The 21,955-nt window shown below is 40.1% G+C and overlaps 2 protein-coding genes and 1 non-coding gene across 4 annotated transcripts in view; 1 reads left to right on the forward strand and 2 right to left on the reverse strand.

Moving 5' to 3' along the window:
* Nucleotides 1-45: 45 nt before the first annotated feature.
* Nucleotides 46-21,323, reverse strand: LOC130875105 (mitochondrial import inner membrane translocase subunit Tim23). 2 transcript variants are annotated; one of them, XM_057770787.1, is made up of 7 exons: nucleotides 21,083-21,319; nucleotides 18,951-19,009; nucleotides 16,254-16,347; nucleotides 15,990-16,074; nucleotides 13,566-13,624; nucleotides 11,120-11,230; nucleotides 46-1,233 (listed from the first exon to the last, which is right to left on the reverse strand). In XM_057770787.1, exons 1-7 carry the CDS (start codon nucleotides 21,186-21,188, stop codon nucleotides 1,118-1,120), a joined length of 630 nt encoding a protein of 209 aa, XP_057626770.1. In that variant the 5' UTR covers nucleotides 21,189-21,319; the 3' UTR covers nucleotides 46-1,117. The 2 variants fall into 2 exon arrangements, with proteins under 2 accessions (XP_057626770.1, XP_057626771.1); XM_057770788.1 differs by lacking the exon at nucleotides 46-1,233 and adding an exon at nucleotides 9,165-9,266 and having other exon boundaries at nucleotides 21,083-21,323.
* Nucleotides 14,129-14,325, reverse strand: LOC130875295 (small nucleolar RNA SNORA74). Its single transcript, XR_009057221.1, has one exon. It is a non-coding gene; the product is annotated as a small nucleolar RNA SNORA74 (small nucleolar RNA).
* Nucleotides 21,324-21,398: 75 nt separating the features above from the next.
* Nucleotides 21,399-21,955, forward strand: part of Parg (poly(ADP-ribose) glycohydrolase) — a 109,774-nt gene continuing 109,217 nt past the window's right edge. The window contains exon 1 of the mRNA XM_057770781.1: nucleotides 21,399-21,895. Within this exon, the coding sequence (XP_057626764.1) occupies nucleotides 21,676-21,895 (220 nt within the window). The 5' untranslated portion in view covers nucleotides 21,399-21,675. The remainder of the gene's footprint in view (nucleotides 21,896-21,955) is intronic.

The raw sequence follows: 21,955 nt of genomic DNA on the forward strand, positions 1-21,955 counted from the left end.
GAGAAACCCTGTCTCGAAAAACAAACAAACAAACAAAAAACCAAAAAAAAAGGTCCTAGTGTATTTTTCTCAACCATGTAGCCAGAGGTTACTTAGTAATTTATCACGGTATGTACCCTGCAGCACAGTTATGTGGTTGTCACTTTTCCACTTTAGTTTTCCCAGGCTTCTTAGAAACCTTCCAGCCCTTATTTATTCCCCAAGAGTTACCATATAGAGTGAAGGTCAGCTGTTGGGACAGAGTGTTCTTTCTAGCATACCACAACTCTAATGATTAACTTAAAGTATCTTGAGGTTGTTTAATGTCAGCTAGGTTGGGAGAAAAATCTCATTTTAGCTGTCAGTAGCCCTTGGGAGAAAAATCTCATTTTAGCTGTCAGTAGTCCTTCATTTCACCAGAAACACAAAGACACGTTGTTTTGGGCCAATTCTAGCAGGAAAAAAAGGCTGTCGCTTTAGACTCCAGCAGTTATCTGTGCACGTGTGTTCTCTTGCCAGATGTCAACAGTAGGGTTTTTCTCAGGTACTCTTTACCTTAGGTACCAGGAGCCAAATCTCACTTGAACCTAGCTAGTCAGCTTGTTCCAAGGATCCTGTCACTGCCTCCTGAGCACTGGGGTAGGTCATAGGCAGGCTGCCAGACCTACTGGGGATCCAAACTCAGGTCTTCACACTTGTGCAGCAAGTGATTTACCCAATAAGCCATCTCCTTTCACAATTATGACTTTGGTTCTATTTTCACCTTTTATTTGGAATACAGGGCAACATTCGCTTTAGATTTTTAACTGATAAACATGGTGATAAAAGCACTGAAAATAAGTACAGCCTGAATTTGGAGAGTAAGTGGCTTTCCAATTTGGGGGCAGGAGAGAAACAGGTGTAAGACCATCTCCAAAGGAGAACACATACTCAGTGAGCCACCAAAGGGTTTGGCTTCCACTCACTAAGGGCACGCAGTGCAGTCCAGGCTAACCATCCATGATCTTTGTCACAGCAAATCAGAGTCTCCAATTGTTCAAAGTAATTGTAGTACAAGAGAGAAAGCTACTCCAGACTGACTTATTAGTCTGTCTGGATGACTGTGAAATGTCCCCCGGATCCTGAGGTGGCAAGGTCTTCAGAGTGATTGTTGGAGCAGGGACCCTTTCATGTGCTCCCAGTTGTGATACAGCGCATAGAGACTGGTGAGTGTCAGTCCTGCCAGGCCACCGCGTGCCATTCCTCGAAGACCACCTGGGGAGAGGAGGAAAACAAACAACCTTATATATTTCATGTCCTAGCATCAAGGGTTAGAAAAGTGGAATAAATAAAAGTGGGATAAAGTGTCGTAAAATATAAAGCTATCATGGAGAAACTCTACTCCAAGCAGGAGTAAAGTTTTAAGCCATTACTAAATTCAGGATATAACTTCCCAAATCATACAATGCATCTTTTGTATTTTAGAATTGATGACTTGTTCATACTTTTCATGATTTGTACCCAAGATCCTCAAGACTGATGATGTGCTTTCCAATCCAACCAGTAACCACGGGAATTCAAACACATCAGTCATTCCATCTCCTCGTTAAGAGTTTACGTTGTCACAAGCACCGCCACTGGATCTAAGACTGTAAACAAGGGGAACAGCCTATGTGGAAACTGTATCGTCAGCATTCGGACTCTGGACAGGTCCTTAAATATTTGAGGACTCAAGCAGTAGTGATAAAAATAAGCTTTGAGCCCACACACAGGGACAACCTCCCCCCTGCACTGATGTGTCAATCTCATTAACCTAAGCACTGACCATAACAGACTAGTTGAGAAAGAATTCAGGATTAGACTTTTTGAGCTATTTGTACTTGTCAACAAAGTTTTCATGTGGGGGAAAAATTATCATAGGTATTTAATCTGAAATGCAGAAATAAAGTTTCAGTTGTTTGAAAATAACCCTCAAATCTATTAAGAGAAAGTGACTCAGAAGTTTCTTAAAAATAGGAAATGACCCAATCATTCAGGATTATATAACTTTTATATAGTAAAGAGAAGAAACTCCACCAGAATGGGGTTTCCCAAAGACACTTAAAGAGACCAAGGCATGGTGCAGCTGCACAATAACTAGATACCCAAATCTCAGGGAGCTTACAGGTGTCTGTCTGAGTCCTGTCTTAAGAAGACAAAGGTGAGGGGGCCCAGGGAGATGGCTCAGTGGGCTTTAAAGGCACCTGACTTGAATTTGGTTTTCAGAGCCCACATGGTGGGAGAAAACTGTTCTTTGACCTCCACATGTGCCTTGGCACCAAAAAAATGGAAATAGTAGAGGAGCTCAACAACCGTCAACTCTATCATTTCAGTGACAATTTGGTTCAGTTAGAATGGCAGAACTAACCCTCTTTCACTGGGCCTACCAGATGGCCTCAGCTGATAGAGGGCTACACCCCTCCAGAGTCTCTGGTCTGAAGGCTATGATAGCTGACCTACTTAGATTGTCAGGCTTCCATGGAAATGCTTGAAATGTCCCCCTTAAAGAGAAAGTGCAGACACCTCTAGCTGCTGTCAAATGTGTGGGAGGGATTAAAAAACAAGAAAAAAAAAATCAAAGTAAATGGGGGAAGGGAGGTGGAAAGACGGCTTATTAACCTGGGTTCAATTTCCAGCACCCACATGGTGGCTCATAGCCATGTCAGGCACCAGGCACACACATGGTTCACATGCACACATGCAGGTACAAAACCCACACACAAAAACAGTTAAAATTGTCAAGTCAAGGGAGACATTTCTAAGTTCCCGTCTCTGCCATCTTGTATTTGGATTGTAACACTGAAGTTGAACGTACAACCATTCAGCGTGGTTTAGAATCGATAAAATTTGGAAAATAACATACTTATCTTGTCAACTTAATCCACTTAGCTTAATAAGGTCCAATGTTGTGTCTTTGGCTAATAAATTAAGAAAAAGCTGTAGAGCTGGACACTAACTTTTATTAGAACAAAATCATATAACGGAAATACACACATAGAAAAATAAAGGTATCTACAAGAAAAAACAGTTATTAGATCTAAATTTGGGTTTAATGAAGGCTCTCTAAGTAGGCAACCAAAATACAAATCTCAAAACCCCACTCAAAATCAAGATAAAGCAAAGGTGCTCTTCCCAGTTAGTAGAGAAATGACAAAGGGCAGGTAATGGAAAGTAACTACTTCATATAACCAAACATTTAATTCTGTACAAGTTGCCTCCCAACACCCTCCAAGGCCTTTTTGATCCAAAAGGTTGTCTATTCACTTAGTGCTGGGGTGTAGCTGCATACATGGCCAGCCACTGGGCTGGAAAAAAAAACCGCTGTAAATCATTTCTGACAATTGACTATGTGCTCTAAGAACATGGTTTCTGAGTGACCTCTGTGCAAGAGATTCCACACTATTTTTCAAATTTAAAACAACAATCTTCCCTGGGGATGTTCTTAGTTTATATATTAGGGACTACAAAACTTCAATGGGACCTATAAAGCTTTAAGATCTTTGGATACCAATGCACAATAAGTGTGACTTAAAAATAACTGATTCCCCAGAAAACATTCATTTTCTAACAAAAAACAAAAGTTTAGTTCAAACTAATAACATTCATTCTTTAAAGGTAGGGGAAAAAAACCTAAGAGGACAGCAAACACAGGCAGCATGCATGAGTCACATACCCAACCCTAGCTTAAGAGCAGTCTTTTATCACACACACCAGACTAGGCTGGCCTCAAACTCAAGAGATCTGCCAGTCTAAGGCTCCCAAATGCTGTGGTTCAGGCCATACACCACCACACATAGCTCCCCAAGTTCTAATTTTTAACACTTTAAATTTTGGGTTTTACCAAATGGCTGCTAAAAAACCAAAACAGAACAACAATAACAAACTAAGGGACCCCTATTTTAGACTTTTTTAAAACTGAGAAGCTGTCTAGCTCAGACCAGGAAGTTGGTCAGCAATACACTTGCTAACAACAAAGTAAACAATACCATTGTTCAATGAAGTAAAACAAACATGAAGATTTGTGTTTCATTTACTTCCCATCTTCTGATCACTTCTTACCCAGTTCTTCTGAAGAGACAGGAAAACATGGGTCAGAACACTTAAGTGCCTTGTTTCTGGGATACAGAACTGGTTAACAGCAGAGCTAATTTATTAAAATGTCAATTTATAACAAAGAATTGTAACTCTTTAACAGGCAGATAGTAAGAAATTTTAGGCTCTGAAGGGCAAAGGCCATTCATTATATAGGTACTTTAACAACAATTTTTAAAAAAGGTAAACGTCATGTGCATTGATGTGCAACTCCCCTGAAACTGGAGTTGCAGACAATCATAAGCTGCCATGTGGGTGCTGGGAATTGAATCTAGGTCCTATGGAAAAACAGCCAGAGCTCTTAATGGCTCACCGCTGAGCCAGCTCTCCAGCCCTGGTGAAACAGTTTTAGCTGATTCCTGCTTTAGAGGAACAAAATTAATTTACATGCATTTTTTTTTTTTGGCTTTTGGAAGTTTCATTTAAAATATTCATTTTAAAAACTGGTAAAGAAGGCTGGGGGTATAGTTCAGCTGACAAATGCTTGCCTAGCGGCAGCATCAATAAAACCATGTATTCCATACCCAATACCATATACAATTAGTATGGTGTACATGCCTATAATCTCAGCATTCTAGTAGTTGAAGAAAACCAGCAGTTCAATGCCATCCCTCCTTGGTTACACAGGAAGTATGGGGTTAGCGTGGTCTACAGGAGATCTTGCCTTCACTTGCCTCCCACCAGAAATTGGTACAGTGACTAAGGGTGTTGCTCAGTGGAAAAGTCAATGCTTACCATGTACAAGTACTAGGGACAATCTCCAGCACTGAAAAAGTAAATAAAATTGTGGGGCATGCATATAGTATACAGCTCAATGATAATAAACATTTGCATAGTTTTTAAAATAAGTTTATTTTAAATTGTGTATGTGCACATGCATACCCTCAGTATAGTATCCTAGCCCATGTAGGTACCCTCAGAGGCCAGAGAGTCACCCTGAAGCTAGAATTACAGGCAATTGTAAAACACCCAAGGCAGGTGCTAGGAACTGAACCCAGGCTCTCTGCCATAGTGGTCTTAACTGCTGAGCTGTTTCTCTTGCCCCATATTGTGTTACTTACAACAATATCCACATCTGGAATTTTTTCACCTTGCAAAACAAAGTATTAAAGAGTAACTCCTCATTTCCTGCCCCTTTACTGTTTTATCTCAGTGATTTTGACTATTCTTCGTAGGTAATTTATTAAATAGAGTCACCCAGTATTTGTCCTTTTGTGATCGTCTTACCTTAATTAGTACAATGTTCTTAATTCATCCATGCTATTGTCTATGTCAGCATTCCCTTGCTTTTCAAAGGCTTAATAATACAGTTCATTGGGTATCCATTCACCCATTAATAGATACTTGGGTTACTTTACTTTTATCTTTTGAGAATTCTGAATGTTATAAACATAGGTATATGAAACAAGATTCAAATACAAATAAGGGTCAGAAAGATACCTCAGCAGGTAGAGGTGTTTGCTTCTGAGCCTGACAACTAGAAATCGATTCTTAGGACTCAAATGGTAGAAAGAGAAAAAGCCAATTTCCCGAAGTCATCTTCTGACCTCCGAGTGCTTAGGTATATACACACAGAGAAAATAAATATACAAATCAAAGTCCCAAGAGTTAGATAAAAACTGTTTGGGTAAAGAGAAAACATCAAATTCTGCTAGGACACAGTTCATTGAGCAATATGTTCTGTAAGATATATCACAATCTTTAATGAAGCAATACATTTACTTATTGGATGCAGGTGTGCATGTGCTATGGTTTGTGTGTCGGTCAAAGGGGAAACTTGTAGGAGCTAGTTTTCTCCTTCACTATGTATGTCCCAGAGATTCAATTTAGGTCACTGGGTTTAGCAGCAAATGCCTTTGCCTACTGAGCCATGTTGTGGTCCTGCCCTATAATTTTTAAAATGGTTAACTATCACATCCAGACTCAATAGATGAATTCACTATTAATGCATTTCTGTTTGAACAGATTAAATAACAACATATGTTCTACATTTATGCCTCTGAAAGGTACCTTTGTTTATATGACTGCTTTACTGTGCATGATACACTACTTTGAGTTCTAGTTGTTCATTCATTTCAAATATCAAGTTGTACTTTACTCCACACACATAAAACTTCAAAAGAATCATAGAATTCCATGTCTTCCCGAGATGTGTGTGAATAAGAGCAGCTTTCTATATTCAAAACAGATTGTTTTACATACACAGATACACAAACAGAGCTCCCGGGGGGCTGGGAGATACAACTCAGTTGGCAGTGTAGTTAGTTGCCTAGAATATGAAACCCCATAAATTGGGTAGAGTAGCACATTTCTCTAATCCAAGGTTATAATCCCAGCATTATACCTCCCAAAGGCCTGGTATTTCCAGTGCTGAGATCACATGTACAAACCACCACACTAGGCTTTAAATAAGTAAAAATAGGAGCTCACACAAAACTCAAGACCAGTGTTACTACTCATGACACATAGATCTCAAAGTGAGTAAGAGTTACTTCCTAGTCCAAAGGGAGGGGGTGTGGAAGCTCCAAGTCACCCACATACGGTCTTCATCTTCTCAAACAAGGTACAACACCATGCTATTTCCTGTTTGCTGGTAACCTTAAACCTAAAAATGTACCAAATTTGCTTTAAGACAAATACTATGTCAAGTGACAAGAATTGCCAATTGTGAAACTGAGCAACTGCAATTGTGGAACAGTTGATGATATCTGCTGACCAAAAATCTCAATATCAGTTCACATTGAAGTCACTACAACAAGAGTTTAATTTCTGATTAAACTCAGGAGGACCGACCACAGGAACAAGCTTTGTGTGGCAGAAAACACACAGAACTTCAACTTCTTAGATTCAAGGACTCGACACTCAGTGTAAAAACACTTTTAGTGTAGTGTGTAAATCATTATGGAGCTCCTAGAGCAGAAGGAAAAACTCAAGCTAAGCATGGTGACACGGGCCTGAAAATCTAGCACCTGGGAAGCAGAGGCTAGAGGATCAGGAGGTCAAGTCTATCTTTGGATACAGAGTGAGCTGGGGACCAGCCTTGGCTACAAGAGATATAGTTTCAAAAAGATTGGGGGAGGGGATCATAATTTTAACCTAGTCTAATGTTTGTGCTATTTTTTCCTAAAGTTTGGGAGTTAGATTCCATGTAACACAAGAAAGCATTCAATAATGATCACATTCTACCGTGATAAGAACAGCTAATTCGCTATCAACAAGCACACATCTTAGAGTGAGCTTGTACTTGAGAAGCCAAAGAAGTCAACGAAGAGTGAGTCTGCTTTCTTTGCTAATGCCTTCTGTTAGTCTTAGCTTTCCATAACAGTGTCAGTTCATAAAGTAACATTAGTGAAAGGATATTCAAAGTCAGTACCTCAAATTTAGAAGTATCAGGGTTACCATTAGTTAATGGTTCTCTTTACCAATGTCAAAACTAAACGTGAGACCTACAGAATTCAAATGCACACTCCAAAGTACCCCTTAATGACCTTTTCCATTACTGTCGTTTTAAAGTATCAAATTAAAAAGATTTTTTACCCCCGAGGAACTGGAAATTGAACCTAGAGTCTCATGAATGACAGGCAAGCATTCTACCCATGAGTGATAACCTGATCCTATCTTTACTTTTTGAAATAAAGAAATTGTCCAGGTTGGCCTTGACAATCTCAGTGCCCTGAGATAGATAGTAGTTGAACAGAAATGTCTTAAGCCCAGCTTAAAAGTAGGTAAAATTTCACATATCATACGTAATATGTAATAGGTAAAAGGCTAATCGCCATAATGTTTAAAATCAATTAAAGGCACACCCAGTAAGAAAGAAGAAAGAGCTTCAGGGAAATTACAATGGTAATAAATAACAGAAGTTGCTCAATCTTATCACCAACTAGGGAAAAACAAAGTGAGACACAAGACACTATTTTTGGCTTACATGTGGGGTGTTCCCATAAGTCTGAAGCCAGCCTCGTTCACAGAGCTAGACACTGTCTTGAAACTAAACCTAACAATAACAACAAAAATATCTTTCACCAGTTTACATTCATTTCAAAGCAATGGTAGGGCTGGAGACATGGCTTAATGATTAAGAACACTTGTAGAGTTCATCAACTTCCAGAGGATGGAGTTAGACTCCCACCATCTACAGCAGGCAGCCACAACCACCTGTAACTCCAGCTTTAGGGGTTTTAACACCTAGGGTGTCTTCCATATGCCCATGCAGGCATTAACATAGTACACATTAACTAAAATAATAAAAATAAAGCTTAAAATGGGTAGATGATACTTCAAACTGATAATGGTACATAAACTCTTCAAAGGTCACTTTGACAATAGCTATTATCACTTTTAATATACAGATGTTTTTCTTAAGTAATCTGGCATTCATCAACTTACTCTGCAGGACAGAACTTTCATGTGCTACAGTGTTTAAGGGAGGTCTCAAGAAAGCCACATATAAACAGAAACAGGTGAGAATTTGTAAAAAAAAAAAAAAAATTGGAAAGAGCATGTGAAAAAAAGGGCACATGAAAAATAAAGACCCTTAAATGAGAAGTAAAAGTCAGATGAAAGAATGGTCTACTCTGGAGTCTTCAAAGTATCAAGAGATCAAATCAAGTAGAAGAGTGAGCCTCAAGGATCAGTTAACAGCTAAGAATTAACTGGACTTCTAAGTCTTAGCTTCTAAATGGTATTCCCATTTCATCATAAGCTTGAATGTGCCTATTTTAACTTGCAGAATTAAGTGTTCACCTTTCTCCCAAGTAGTTTATAATATACCAGACATTAATTAGGATTTATAAAAACTTTCACAAGATCTGAACAGGGTTCTACTATACAACTCACTCCACTAAATAAAAGCAATGTCTACAGGAAAGTTGCCCGAATGACCAAGAATCACTGGGAGACATAAAATGAGACAAAACATCACTTTTCTAAAAGGACGCAGTACTATGGGAGTAAAAAACAGTTGACATACTTTATTGAGTTTTCTCTTGCCTTAAAGAGACTGTATACATATAAGGTACGGTGCTGAGCGAGCCAGAATATGTGCCATTCAAAGTCACACTGTGATGGTTAATTTTTTACTGTCAATTTGACTGATTCTAAGGGCATTGCAGAGGATTAAGTGAAGAGGAAAATTCTATCCTGAAGGACAGTGGCACCATCCCATAGGCAGGGAGCTAGACAAAAGAAAAGGAGAAAAGGAGAAAGCCAGTTGTTTGCCACTGTTCCTTTGTTCCTGGCAAGCTATAACACGAACTGCTCTGCTGCTACAGGCCTTACCCACTCAGCAACATTCAATTCAAATAAACACTCCCTCCTTCACGTTGTTTTTGTCAGACATTTCGGTCAGCAAAGCAAGTCAACTAATAATACAATTTTTTTTTTTACCATGTTACAAACTAGATTTTTATTTGCTTTGTTTTTTGACAATGTCTTGAGGTAAGCTTGATCTCAAATTCCCTAAACAGCTAAAAATGACCTTGAACTTTTGATTCTCCACCTTGAGTACTTTGATTACACTTGTATATGACATCCGGTTTTATGCAGCACTGAAAATCTAACCCAGCAAAACTTCATGTATGCTAGGCAAGTACTCAGACAACTAAGTTACACTTCCAGCATAATCCAACCGTCTTTAATATGTGCCTTTCCCTCACTTCTTCATCAGTTGTGAAGTTTATCGCCTGTCGTTTGAGTTGAGGCTAATATCATAAACCTTAAACATCATTAGTAGTATTCTTTAACTATTTTGACTTTACTTATTTATATAATTGGGTTTTTTGAGACAAGGTTTCTCTGTGTAGCATTGGAAACTGTCCTGGCACTCACACAGCTGGCCTTGAACTCAGAGAGGTCCGCCTTCCTCTGCCTCCCCGGTGTTGGGATTAAAGGTGTGCGCCAACACCAACACCGCCCAGCTCTACTTTGACTTTATGCTTCTACCTTCTAACCACATTTCTATCAACCTCCCACAGCATGACTATAATAATTCTTCCACTGATTGTATACTAGTGTTTTGCTTGCATGTGAGTACGCACATGACATGTAAGCAGTAACTATAGAGGACTGGCTGTGTTACAGATGGCTGTGAGCCACTTGCGGGAGCTGAGACTCAAACCCAGGTCCTTTGGAAGAGCAGTCAAGTGTCAAGTCATCTCTCCAGACCAATTCTAGTAATTCTTTATTCAAACATCTCTCGTGACTTTTAACCTAAATTATGGCTTCCTATGTTCCAAACCTAAAACTCTCTTCCAGACTTGGGTCCTACACCTTTTTCATGGGTATGTGACTAAGAGATACATCTGAAATTCAGTCGATTTTTCAGGCCCCGCTCAACTATTACCCCTTTCTTTTTTAAAAAATTTCCATTATTACTCTATCCAAGAAACAATGTGGTACAGAAAAAGAAAAAAAAAAAGCAAAAAGCAATGGGACTTTTGAGTCAGATTAGGATTTGCTTTGCGTACATCATAAAAGAAAGGCAGCAGGTAAAGACAGCTTATCTTGCCTTAATTTCACCTTGTTTACAGAAAAAGGTACTGTGATCTTACTCTCTTCAGGTTTGTAAATTAGATGACTCACAGACAGAGCCCTTCATTATCTGATGGGGGACAGAGGCAGAAAGGAGGAAATTTAGAAGCACAATATAACATGGATGTCACGAAGAACGCTCAGTTAAACAGTATGGCAGTCATAAAAGGACAAAGACTGTAGCGTTCCTAGTCAGGTACAATTACGAGATAACAAAGGTAGAGTATGAGATTGCCAGGAGCTGGGGAGGGACAAATACCGAGCATAGTGTAGTACAGCCTGTAATTCTAGTACTCAGGAGGGTAAGGCAGGATGGTTAAATTCGAGGTCAGCTTACAAGGTTAAACCAACAAGAAAACAATAAAACCCTTAATAACCATAAGGTTAGTGTACTAGGTTGCGTTGTAAACAAACACATACACACATTTATATTACACATAATTTTCTCTGAATATTATAGATAAAAACAAATTTCACTTCTTCATTCAGTACTGCCTACCTGTACATTTATACAACATTCCCGTCATGGTTCCGGCTGCTATTGTGTTGAGGTCATCTTCTGCACCCCGTGTTTTCTCAATGATAACACCAAATGCACTATAGAGCAAGGCTACAGCAGAAACAGATCAGTGGTAAAAGTTAACATGATAATCATAGTAGGTATGCACACCCAAACACATACATCACTGGATCACTGCTTCTAATAGAAAAAAAAAATCTAAAAACAAAATGTCCCCCAAAAACATCTGCATCATTGCACTGATCCAGACAAGAACTTTCCATAATACAGAAGACCACAGTGACAGCTATGAATATGCCAGCAATGGTGGTGCACCTTTAATCCCAGAACTAGGGAGGCAGAAGTACGCGGATCTCTTGTGTTCAAAGACAGCCTGGACTATGAAGCAAGTTCTAGGATAGCCGGGGCTACACAGAGAAATCCCGTCTCAAAAACAAAACAAACAAAAAAGCCAGGAAGACCTACATTCACTGATACATAAAGCTGGCACATATATATAGTAGCACACAACTGACTGATTATACAAAGATGTAGAATAAATGCTATTTTTAGAAAATATTACTGTAGAGTCCAAGAAAAATATTTCAAAATTTTACTTATGCTCGACCTCAAGTAGCTGTTATATTTTTTAATTAAAACACTTATATGTTTCTATTATAGGAAAACAATATAGCCAACAGTGACACATCTTTAATACTAGCACTTACGAGGCAGAGGAAAGCAGATCTCCATGAGTTAGAGGCCAGCCTAGTCTACACGCCACATCCTAGTCCACCCAGTAAAATTCTGTCACCTGCTCCCCAAATGAACAAAAACCTCGCACACAAGATCAATAAAAGAATTTGAGGTCTGACTTCCACATGATACAAAACCCTTAAGTTTTACAGTACCTTCATTCAAACCTTTACATGTACTTTACCTACATTTATCAGGCACAATGCTATAACACTTTCTTACCATGTTTCAAAATCATTGCTACATGGGTAGTATACTCCTTTAATACCAAAGGAGTATACTTACTAAAGGCAGAGACAGGTAAATCTCTTGTGTTCAGGCCAGCATCAACAACATAGCAAGCTAACTAAAACTAAAGAGAGATCCTGGCTCAAAACAAACCTAGTTATACTTGCCTTTCCAACAATCCATCAAACACAGTCTTATCCTTTGCCTGTTGTGCAACTTCTCTCTACTTTTATGAAAGCTGTCTTTTTGTTAAGCATATTCAACTGAAACTGATCATGTAATACCATTGTGACTAGTCATATGACATTACAATTGAAAAACAGTAACCAACAGAATGACCATCTATTCCACTTTGTCTAGGAACGTGGGGTTTTATCGAATGTAGAATTTTCAGTGCTAAAAACGAGAAAGTTGTAATACAGGCATGGACTGCTGAGTTTCCCAAGTATATAAGCAATTACAAAAGAGCAGAGGACCATGACTTGTGTGTGTAAGCAGGTATTTCATGGTTGTAGACATAAGCAGAACATCAAAGCTGCCATCTGTCAGAATAAAAAGTGTGAATTTGGCTTTATGGTGTCAAAATGTACTGCTTCCAAATACCATAGTCAAGGTTAGAATCTTACTTGGTTACAATGTTACAAGGTTACAATGGAGGCCTTTGTGTTTTCAACAATCTTGTCTGCACTTTCTCTTACTCTGCAGCAAGTAGGAAGAGCACCATAAGGTCAGCTTGTCTGTACACTATAAACCTCAGATGGTAAGGCATATGGGCCACAGGTAAGTCACCAGCAATCAAAAGAACAAACTACTCATAATTAACAGGTAATGAAGGCACCAGACTCTGACTAAGCAGCACTAAATTACCCTGCCTGTAACTGAGACTGCTTTCCTTATTTACAAAGGCTTACTGCAGCCCTGCCATTCAGGTTCTGGAATCTACAGGCCACTCAACAGGCTATTAGGAAACAAAGCAAAAGGTCTGTGCAGATCTGTCACGTCTCACTGCAGGACTTCGAGCCTTTCTTAGCAGGTACAACCCTATGCCTTGGACATCATTCAGTTTAAAACAGGGTTTTACTTAGCACACTATTTAGACAAGTAAAGCAGCACTTACAAATCTTTTCACAGATGATAGCTAAAATAATTACCAGAGTGGATTTAAACGTTAATTGTTTAGCCTAGAACCAAAATTTTGGGTGACCAAATTGCTCATAACTACACATTCTTTCTTTGTGGTGGTAAAGTGTTTGCCTAGCATGCATGCAGCCCTGGGTATGCAGTATCCCGAGTGCATACCTGTAATTTCAAAACTTGGAAGGAGGACCAGGAGGATCAGAATTCCAAGTTTATCCTCAACTAGATAACAAGCTTGAGACTTGTTATATAGACAAGTTTCAGACTCAGCCACATGATACCTTGTCTCAAAACAAAAGATTCATTGAACAAGATTTATACTTACCCAGGGAACCTAGAGTATTAGCCCAAAGTGCCCCTTGCCTAGTCACCATATTCAAAATCCTACCAAGGAAGAACAAGAAAAAAATGTATTTAGGATCATTATTTCTCTAGATCATTATATTCGCTATTATGGTATTTATAAATCATAATAGTAACTATTTAAAACACCTAGACCCAAGCCTCCCTGTTTTTGTAACTTTAAGGTACACGTTAATATTACCTAAGATTTTAATAAAAATGGCTGTTACTTTACATATATGAGGGTCATAATAAAAAGTTTCCAACACTCTGGGCAATGACTAAAGTCCTGTAAGTAAAGATATAAAGTTATTCAAGACAGATTAAATACAAAGGCTTTGAATTACAGCCTGAAATGCATTTTACAAACTGATCTATGTAAAACTAAACTGTCACTGAAACTGACAAGGGTTTGATTTTCTCTTGGGAAAGAGAATATATTTTCAGAATATCAAGTAGAATCAAGGGAAAGGACAGGAGTGTATACAATGCAAAGCCAACTTGAAGAGAGGGAACGGCTTCACTCCCAGAATACACGGAGAAAGTATTGTCTGCTCCCGCACTAGAACTAAGCAGTCAAAATGAATGCTTAGCACACTCTCAAGGAAGCACAGTTGCGTCTTACACCAGAGTCACAGCCCACCAGAACAGCAATGCAGCAACCAGGTGAAGACCACATATTACTCTCCCAGCAGTGTAACACCATTACAGGAATGTGTCTGCGATGGCTGACTACTACTGGAACTGACAGACTATAACCACAAACAGTAAGAATTCAAAGATACATAGCAATAAAAATGTGTTTGCTTTCAAAATGTTATTTAGAATGGCTATGGAGAAATGTATTTTCTTTTCTTTTTTTTTTTTTTAAGATTTACTTATTTATTATATATACACAGTGTTCTGTCTGCCTGCATGCTAGAATAGGACACCAGATCTCATAGGTGGTTGTGAGGGACTTGAACCTCTGGAAGAGCAGCCAGTGCTCTTAACCTCTGAGCCATCTTCTCCAGCCCAGAGAAATGTATTTTCTAATTAGTTATATAGTTACTAACACATCATAAGTTTAGTACATAATCTATAACAAGCTTAAAAACTATTATTTTTCATTACTACACTGGTACATTTCCATTTATTGAGTCTTTACCTAGTTCTCACTTCTATCATCTCTCCACAACTCTGCAAGGCACAAAGTAGAGAAGTTTACTCAAAATCACAAAATCCTAAGTCATTAAACTAGGATTCTGAAGCTATACACAATGTTCTTGGCTGTAAATTTTACCTTTTTTCTACTATTAAATGCTGTTTTCCAATATGGGAAGACAAGAAAGATCATATTGCTATTGTTTTCAAAACTGAAGTACAGTATCTTTTTCTAAGATATTTCTTACTTCTAAATTCATATATAACATTGGTTGGGGATTTGTTTCAAAACAATACAAGAGAAGAACTGGGTATGACTGGTCATGGCTGACGGTTGTTGTAGAAGAGTTAGGGTTCACAGGTATCACACTATTTTGGCTTGTTGATGCAGGGATTTAAGCAGTGACAGGAACAGGGAAAATGCTGGTGCCTTTAAGGTCTCCTAGGTCTAACTCCAGCACACATGCTGCCATCTTCTGGCAGAGCATTACATTTGCAAGTCGGAGCTCAGTAATGGGCAGGCTTCCTGAGAAGAGAGACCTTAGGGCTTACCTCTGGCCTTCACATGCACCCACCCCCATCCACATGGACACATGGACGGACAGACAGACAGACAGACAGACAGACACACACACAACCTTGAAGATCTAGAAATTTTATTTAAGAGTTTCAGAATTGAAGCATGTCAACAAGGAGCTAATAAAGCTAGGTATGGCTTTAATTTCATCAAGTATTCTACTGCTACAGCCCCGCCCCCCCCAATCAAACTTCCCAATTAGCAACTCAACAATTTAAAAAGCATGCCATACAAGTTTGGAGAACAGAACACATATGAGCCAAGAAACCAGGTTGGGATAGTTCAGCTGAATGAAGACACCATCTCAAAATTTACTCTTCTGAAAAGCACACAGAAATCTGGTTTCTTATATTTTAGAAAGACAAAACCAAACCAACTATAAAAAGCGGGAGGAATTCTCTAAGCATTTTATTTTTTTAAAGATTTACTTATTATGTATACAGAATTCTACCTGCATGTATGCCTGCACACCAGAAGAGGGCACCAGATTTCATCACAGATGTTGCAAGCCACCATGTGGTTGGTGGGAATTGAATTAAGGACCTCTGGAAGAATAGCCAGTGCTCTTAACCTCTGAGCTATCTCTCCAGCTCTAAGCATTTTATTAACACAGGGTGGTAATCACCAAACAACAAAGCAGAAGCTAATATGCAAACATCAATTGATCAAAAGATTTCATAGACTTACTGTACATTTCTTGGTTTGGACCAGGCCATGCTCTGGGTTTCCTTCAATCCTAGCCGAAGACCGTTCATCGCCCCAAATGCAGCCCCTGAATCATAACAATTCAGCCCAAAGAAAAAAAAAAGGCTTTATATTTCTGGTTTGTTTTTTTATATAATAAAAAATGTGATACATGTTTTAAGTTGAAAACAATATTCTAGTTATTTTTCACATTAAGGACCATTAACTACTTGGATATAAGGACATTAAAAAAAATATACTACCCACCTGTCATGCAACATCCTCCAATGGTAAAGAAAGCTAGCTCAAATCGGCCTCGGGTTTTGTTAGCGCCAGTTGGCAAAATGAACTCATCAGTATCCTAAAGGGTAAAAAGGAAAACCAAGATAAGTGCTCCCTGAAGACAGCACTCGGACAGCTATTGTATTCTAATAAAACAGCCACACTGGCCAGCACAGACCAGGTAGTGGTGACACACTTTTAATTAGCTTGCCATAGAAACCAGGTGGCAGTGGTGCACAACCTTAATCCCAGAAGTAGAGAGGAATATAAAATGGGAGGAGACAGATCTCGGTCTCATTCTGAGATTCCTGGAGGCAGGATTGCCATTTTTGGACTGAGGTTGAGATTAAGAGGCCATGGCTGGATGTTTTGTTTTTCTGGTCTTTAGGTTAAACCCCAACATCTGTCTCTGAGTTTTTATGAATCATGCTTCAAGCTGTAACTTTCTTCCTACTTTTCTCTTTCAGATTTAGGCAGTCTCATTATGTAGCCTAGGCTGGCCTGAAACTTACAATTATTCCCACCACAGCCTTCCAAATCCTCGAATTACAGGTTCTTCAACATTTTAGTTTTAAAATAAGTAAATAATTAATGCAAACTCAGCTATCATATTCAAACAAAATGAAAACTGTCTGCACTAATAGCCAGCCTATAAATCATAAATGATGATATGGCTATTCTTGGTTGTCAACTGACTACACCTGGAATTAACTAAAACCCAAGCAGATGGGTATACCTGGGAGGGATTTTTTTTTCTTAATTAAATCATTTGAAGTGGGAAGACCCACTTTTAATTGGGTCACACCTTCTGGTGGCAGCCTATGTTAAGGACATGCATTTTTCGATATATATGAAGTGGCATCTCATTTGTGATTACATTTAATTGGACATTTGTATGGTTTCATGAAAACATCTATTCCAACCCAAGGCAATTTTATAACTCATATCTTTTATCTTAAATGTAAGAATTTTAAGTCCTCTATTCAGTGCTTTACAAATATTTTCTCCCAGTTTCCAGACTTCCCTGTCATTTCTCCTTTCTTCTGTTTCCCATTCTCTCTCTTTTTAGTTATCTACAAGTAGTCCTCACTGACCTGGAACACTTCACACTAAATGAAAAGGAACCATTTTCCTAATTCTATTTTTGAAGTGTTCATTGCTACTGTATAGAATCAGGACTAATTTATGTCTATAGCTCTCACATTCTACAACTATGCTAAATTCATTTATTAATTTTAATAGATTTGCTTATTTTTCTTTAAATTACTGTAGTTAAGAATCTTGCATTATTTACAAACAGTTTTGATTCTTTCTCATTCTAGATAACATTTCTTTCCTTTTGGGTTTTTCCAGATAGGGCATCTCTGTGTAGTCCTGGGTGTCCTAGAATGCACTCTATGGACCAAGTTTGCCTTGAACTCAAGAGACCCACCTGCCTCTTACTTCCCTGTGCTGAGACTAAAGGCATATACCACCACTTTGTGCCCCCCCCCCCTTTTTTGAAAAGACAAGGACTTATTATATAGGTAGCTTCAACCAGCTCTGTCTGACTCCCAAGTACTGGAATTAAAGGTACACACAGCAAGGCTGGCCAGAATCCACTTCTTTTGTTGTGCTGGCTAGACAATTCTGAGGGTAAGTAAAGACAGTGAACATGCCTGTATTGTTCCTGATCCTCAGGAGTAAAGAAAGTGGACATGCCTCTATTGTCCCTGATCTCCTGACCTTGAAGAATTTACCCATTCTTTTTTTTTTAATATACTAAGTATGACATTACATTAGATATTCTGTAAATGCCATTTAACAGGAAACACTATAGAAAATTTATTTTTAGATGTTAAATCAACTTCAGTTCCCTGAAAGATCCAAACACTGGTCTTTCAACTTTTGGTAATTAGTTCAGGACCTTGATACTTCAGATTAAACTTTAAAAACAAAGATTACACTGGGCGGTGACAGTGGTGGTGCACACCTTTAGTCCCAGAATTCAGGAGGCAGAGGCAGATGAGATCTTTGAGTTCAAGGGCGGTTTCTATTGTAGAATAATCTTTTCATACACTGTGAAGATGTGTCATTCTGGTTGGTTTATGAAGAGCTGAACAGCCAACGGCTAGGCAGGATTTTCAGGCACAGAGGATGCTGGGAAGAAGGGTAGAATCACGAAGAGATGCAGAAAAAGCATAACGTGTAGGAGATGCAGTAACAAGCCATGAGCCACATGGCAACACATAAAGTAATAGAAACGGGTTAATTTAAGTTATAAGAACATGTTAGAATCAAGCCTAAGCTATTGGCCAAGCTTCCATAACTAATAATAATCTCTGTGTGGTTATTTGGAAGCTGGCTGGTGAGAGAAAGACTCCCTACAAGCTTCCTCTACAGAATGATTTTCAGGACAACTAGGGTTACACAGAAAATCCTTGTCTCAAAAAAACAAAAAAGGAAAAAAAAAATCAAAGATTACTTTTACTGTGATTCTTTTCACTACATAAAACAGACACCTTAGGAGAAGCACCAATGGTTTCAGGAAGAAGCACAAGACAAACCCGAGTCTGTGGCGTGGAGGAGTGCATGGAGACTGGAAGGCCAGCCCTCCAGGAGTACCTCCCGCTTGTCAGCACTAAGTGCGACCTTGGTGGTAGAGTAGGGCACCAAATCAAACCAGTAAAACCTCTATCTTACCTGAACAAGATAGCGTGGATCCACATTTAAATACGGAGACAGGGGGTTCATACCAGTTACTAGAGAAAAAACAAAATGTCATATCACACAAAACCTTAAACTATTTCCTATAGGATTGATTCAGTTGATTGTTACATTTCTTGAAATTCAATAAAAGTGAAATTGTCTTGAGGAACTATTCCCTGCACTGATGCCCTACACTTTCCTAAGACATTGGCACTGACAGGTCAGATCATCACACTCCCAGAAAATTAGTTTTGGTTTATTTTTATTTATTTATTTATTTTTATTATTTATTTATTTTTAAAAAAACATGTACTCATTTCCTTACGAGTTTGTGTGTCTGTGTGTGCTGGAGTGCATATGGTCCATCTGGAGCCCCTTCCTTCTACCAGTCTGCTTCTAGGGATCCAACTCACGTCACCAGGCTCAGCAGAAAGTGCCCATATCCACTTGCTCTCCCAGATCATGCATAAAAGTAGTTTCTTTAACTAGCAAGACGATCAAGCAAATTGCAAAAGAGTTCTCAGTCTCTCAGGGAAACAGTGGTAGGGCTGGCGTTTTTGATTGTGGATAAGTCCATCAAGTCAGCGCCTTCAGATCACACTATTGACAATTCTGCTTGTAGTTACCACAAGGAGAAAGCTTATGGAAAATATAAACTTCCAGAGGGTTAAACTTTAACTCTACCAACTTCAGGGGAAAAAGGTAGCAAAAAAAATTAATTTTCACAGATTTAAAATCTAGTATTTGAGTCCTTCTGTATCTCACCATGACTGCCCACCAAGTCGAAGTCCTATTACTCCAGCCTTTCCATTGTTACACTAGCATCCTAGTGCAAGCATCACATCTCACTCATACCAGCGCTTCTTAACTTACTTTCTCTTACCCCCTCAACTCACTCTGTGGATGCTAGGAAATCAGCCCTAATGGCTTCCATCCACACTTTGGATCAAATACAATCCCCTTACCCCTGCTTCTAAGCGCTTCTCCTTACTGCTGTTTCCTGCCTCTCTGCTTTTACAATCTTTTATCACTTTACTCCCTTGGAAAGCTAAAGACACATGGACCCAACATGAGTTCAAGTAACCCATCAAGTTTGTCCCATCTTTCAAACATTTGTTGCTAAATTCAGGTCGCAGCTCAAATGTCAACTCCCAAGTTGTTTTCTTGATCTGTTCTCAAATAACCTCCTTCCACCATCATCTCAGGGTCCTATTTCCTTCATGACATCTATCACTAACGGCCATCTTTTTATGTTATCTGGCTCACCTCAGCAGTATTCATACACACACACACACACACACACACACACACACACACACACACGCAGCAATTACTTTGTCACATTAAGCAGTGCCCTCCACTTTACACAGAGAAAACCTAAGACACACACAAACTGCGTTCTGGACTCAGTGTCGACATTAAGGACAAAGGGCTTTCTTTATGTTCTTAAGTATAAAGGATTTTGAGAAATACTACAAGGATTAGCAAGAAGAAACACCCACTTTAAGAAAAGGCCGCTCACAACTCCCTGTTACTTTCAGGCCCAAGTTTTATATATCCAGCTCAGTTTCTAAAATTACCAAACCTTAAAAGCCTGAAATACGTACTTATGAGAATGATATCCATGCCTCTGTAGCTTTGCATTTGCTTACTTCCTTTTCAAAATTTGGTTGGCTTCTTTCTTGTTTATAAGTCTCTTAAAGTTTAGCTCATTTCCCAGCTCCTCCTGGTTCCCTGAACTGTCTCAAAAAGAGGATTTTCGCCTAACGTTATTTAGACTTTAGAAATATTTTTAGAGACCATGTGAAAAAAATAACTATGGGCTTGTTATATGAAATATGTTTATTTCCAGAACTAGGAACACAGGAAAGCGTGCGACGAGAGAAAAGAAGGGACAAGGGTGCTAAAGGAAGACATTTTGTGTCCTCCCGAAACTAGGACAATAAACGAGCTTCCGGTGATTCGTGCCACTCATCCCCAACCCCCAAATTCGCTCAGTCTTGAAACCCCATCCCTGGCGGTGAACCCTGTGAACGCGAGCGGGAAAAGCGACTAGGACCGGGGCAAATTTCTAGTTGTTCCAGGACGCCGTCAGAGAAGGTAGCAAAGGCAGGCCTGATACTCACGCGGAACGCCGGCCAAATCAGCGTGCGAGTAACCCGCTCCTCCCGCTCCGAAGAAGCCGGCCAACCCGCCGGTGGTTTTGTTGCCACTTCCCCCGCCACCCTCCATGACGTCGCAGCAAACTGCGGTGGGCTTCCCACTACCACCTCAGGCCGGCGTTGTGTGCTCGGCCGTGGTCCCCACAGCAACAGCGGGAAGACCCGCGTTGCTACTGCCACCTTCACACGCTGACCTTCCGGGCGCCGGCTCCCGTGAAGCACCACGTTTCCGCTTTGCGGCCGTGTACGACCCGGAAGTCCGGCGCGCGGGAGGGACGACTGCTTTCCGGTGGTGGGAAAGTGAGCCGGAACCCTAACCCGAGTGGAAGCGGCGCGTCCGGGGCAGGTGGGCTCCCTGCGATCGAGCGGAGGCCAGCGGCTGCGCAGGGAAGGGCTGGCTCGGAGGCCTGAGGAGCAGCAGCCGCAGGAGCGGGCCGCCGCAGAGTGGGAATGGTGCGGGGGGCGCCGAGGAGGAGGCGCAGTCTGTCCCCGTCAGGGTTAGTGAATGAGGCTCTCCGCCCTGGCCGGCCCGGGGACAGTGCGCTGCGGGTCCCAGCATGAGTGCGGGCCCCGGCTGTGAGCCCTGCACCAAGCGGCCCCGCTGGGACGCCGCTGGAACCTCTGCGTCGGCTGCCTCGGACTCCCGGAGCTTCCCCGGCAGGCAGAGGCGCGTTCTCGACCCCGAGGACGCTCCCGTACAGTTCAGGGTCCCACCGTCTTCGCCAGCCTGCGTCCCGGGGCGGGCGGGACCGCACAGAGGCAGCGCCACCTCATTTGGTACGTGGGAAAATAAAACAATCTTTGTCCTTGTTTCATGTCAGTCTGAGGACCATGGGA

Source organism: Chionomys nivalis, chromosome 5 (assembly GCF_950005125.1).
Source record: "Chionomys nivalis chromosome 5, mChiNiv1.1, whole genome shotgun sequence".
Classification (NCBI taxonomy): Eukaryota; Metazoa; Chordata; class Mammalia; order Rodentia; family Cricetidae; genus Chionomys; species Chionomys nivalis.

Bases quoted from the DNA above. Each gene is read 5' to 3' on its own strand.
- LOC130875105 (XM_057770787.1), bottom strand. From the start codon at position 21,188: ATGGAGGGTGGCGGGGGAAGTGGCAACAAAACCACCGGCGGGTTGGCC. The intron at 13,625-15,989 runs GTAAGTCTATGA...CTTCCTTGGTAG, and splicing joins TCCAAACCAAGAAATGTACA to GATTTTGAATATGGTGACTA. The intron at 1,234-11,119 runs GTAGGCAGTACT...TCCTCTCCCCAG, and splicing joins AATGTTGTATAAATGTACAG to GTGGTCTTCGAGGAATGGCA.